The sequence below is a fragment of the Montipora capricornis genome, chromosome 2 (genome assembly GCF_036669925.1).
Source record: "Montipora capricornis isolate CH-2021 chromosome 2, ASM3666992v2, whole genome shotgun sequence".
NCBI classification, from domain to species: domain Eukaryota; kingdom Metazoa; phylum Cnidaria; class Anthozoa; order Scleractinia; family Acroporidae; genus Montipora; species Montipora capricornis.
Genome location: NC_090884.1, coordinates 33,741,831 through 33,744,330, shown reverse-complemented (window position 1 = coordinate 33,744,330; position 2,500 = coordinate 33,741,831). Strand labels below are relative to the sequence as shown.

The 2,500-nt window shown below is 39.0% G+C and overlaps 1 protein-coding gene across 1 annotated transcript in view; it reads right to left on the bottom strand.

Moving 5' to 3' along the window:
* LOC138019164 (ficolin-2-like) overlaps positions 1 to 116 on the bottom strand; it is an 11,400-nt gene extending 11,284 nt beyond the window's left edge. The window contains exon 1 of the mRNA XM_068865859.1: positions 1 to 116. This exon is cut by the window's left edge and continues 267 nt beyond it. Within this exon, the coding sequence (XP_068721960.1) occupies positions 1 to 63 (63 nt within the window). The 5' untranslated portion in view covers positions 64 to 116.
* Positions 117 to 2,500: the final 2,384 nt, after the last annotated feature.

Genomic DNA, 2,500 nt, shown 5'->3' with positions numbered 1-2,500 from the left:
ACGACCGTTTCCCTGTACAGCCTTCAGTACGAACAACAAAATACTCAGGTCCTTGAAGTTCATTATTCCACACTGTCTTTAACTACTCATAGCTCCTAGCCTCCTCTTGCTTATTTTAATATGAATAATTTAAAACTCAATATAAACTTCAAAAACCGCTGAGCATGCGCACTCATTTCTTGCTATCAATGTTTCAAAATGTCGGACGACAAATGAGATTTCGCCACGATTGTTCAAATTTAATAATAGGTTGAGTTGCGCTTCGACATTTTTAGTACGAAGTTTAGAGAGATCGGCGGTTGTTATCCACAAGATACTTAGCAATTATCGAATGAGGCTGAGTAGAATATGAAGAATTCTGCAGATCAAGGAGGGTGAGATCTGTCGAGTTCTTCACATCCTACGAAAGCCGAATTCACTAATTGCTTTATTATTTTTTCAAAATATTTAAAACTTTCGTAAAAATGCCGCTAACTCCACTGCAGTTGTAGGATTTCTGATGTTTTTCTCCGTGAAGTAAGACTCAAAAATTAAGCGATGTTTTTAAGGTCGACTTTTTGGTATTCTGTCTCTATCTTTAAGTAACTGGGTAATATTTTCATCGCTCAAACGTGCAAACCTACTCGCAACCATTTGGTTTTAATTCTGGAGACGTGCTCTGTAGCTCTGTAGGGCGGATCAGACATTTCGCTTAACACTTTGTGTATCCCTTAGCCTGGAGAGGAATGCCAATCACGATTTCTTTAGATATATGTGTTAGTCATACATTTGTACAAAAAAATGTTATGAAACAAGTTTTACTTGCTAAAATCCCGTTGTACCTTCTAGAATAAGTGAAATATACACTTGAATATCTGCAAGGTCTGTCACTATATTATTTACAAATAAATAATTAAATTCGTTTATTTAACACTCGCAGCCAAGGACTGAATTACAGTGTTCGTCAGAGCAATACATAGTGCAATTATGAAAATAGAAATAGAAATAGAAATAGATAGCAAGAACGAATACAATTGATATAATTGGATTTATTACGTTGACGTTATTACGTTGACGCAGCAGTCGCATATTTCACACTAACGAAATTACCGAAACGGTTAGCGCGCCTCTGAATCCTCTCCAGATCTTGTGACAAATATTTGGGAAGGTTTGCGAAAACGACACAGGCGTACTCCAAAATAGAGCGCACGAGAGAGCAATAGATGCTAACAAGGTCTCCTTGTTGAACACCGCGTTTCTTAAGTTGCCTGATTGCGTAGAGGCGTCTGTTAGCTTTCTTCACTACGTACTCGCAGTGAGCAGCCCATTAGAAGTCATTTAGAGATATACACACCGAGTAGCTTAAATGATGTCTCTTCCTCGATATAGGTGCCACCGGCGACAATGGCTTGGAGCTCACAGCTATTATAGTGAAGAAAGTTAACACGCATCTCTTTACATTTTACTGGATTAAGCTGCATGTTGTTGTTACTAGCAAATTCTTGAACATCCGAGACGATGTGGCGCGTTATTGATAGTGAATTCCTGGGTATTACTCCTATTATTGTAAGATCGTCAACAAACTTTGCTCTCAGGCTCCAATTGTTAACAAGCTCATTCGCCTTGAGGGATGCCCCCATTGAGGATTTTAGGCTGAGATGCAAACGAGCTAATTTGGACAAACTGTGATCTATCTAGTAGGAAAGCAGCGACCCACCTTATTAAACTAGGGTGCAGGTCGAAACGAGGTAACTTTGATAATAGTATCTTGTGGTCAATCAAGTCAAAACCCTCTCTGAAGTCGGCAAAAAAGAACCGGATAGTACAATTGCCTCTTTCTAGTGCTTCAAGGGCTAGGTGGAGCAGAAAAACTAGGGATTGATCTGTAGATCGCCCGGCGGCTGTAAATTGTTTACTATCTAAAAATGCGGGTGAAAAGAACTGACAACATTAGATATATGTAGTAGTAGTAGTAGTAGTAGTAGTAGTAGTAGTAGTAGTAGTAGTAGTAGTAGTAGTAGTAGTAGTAGTAGTACAAATATACAGAAATCAAAATGAACAGAGGCTACAGCCTGCGCAGCCATCATCTAAAAAGTTCACTTATATTAAGTTGGCGTATCTTGCCTTCGAACGACATTAGGGTTGTAACGTCCCTGGTACTATTGGGTAGTTTTATCCATAGCTTAGGCCCAAGATATCTAATAGAGTGCTTGCCGTAGGTGACTGTCTCATACCTGGGTATATAGAAATCTCCTTGCCTCAAATTGTAATTACTATTTGGTTCTTTAAAGATGTTATTTATATAAGCAGGGCACAGTTTATGCTTTACTTTATACATAAGGATGCACAGATCCTGTAAGCGTCTGTTTAGTAGAGTAGGCAGATCTGCCTTCTCTGGTAACTGTTCATAACTAGAATTATTGTCCTTGAAAACCGCCCTAAGTCCTCTTTCTTGTAATCTTTCAAGCTTTCGAGTGTCGCTCGCTTTGCAGAAATGCCACACAAGGTGACAGTACGTGAG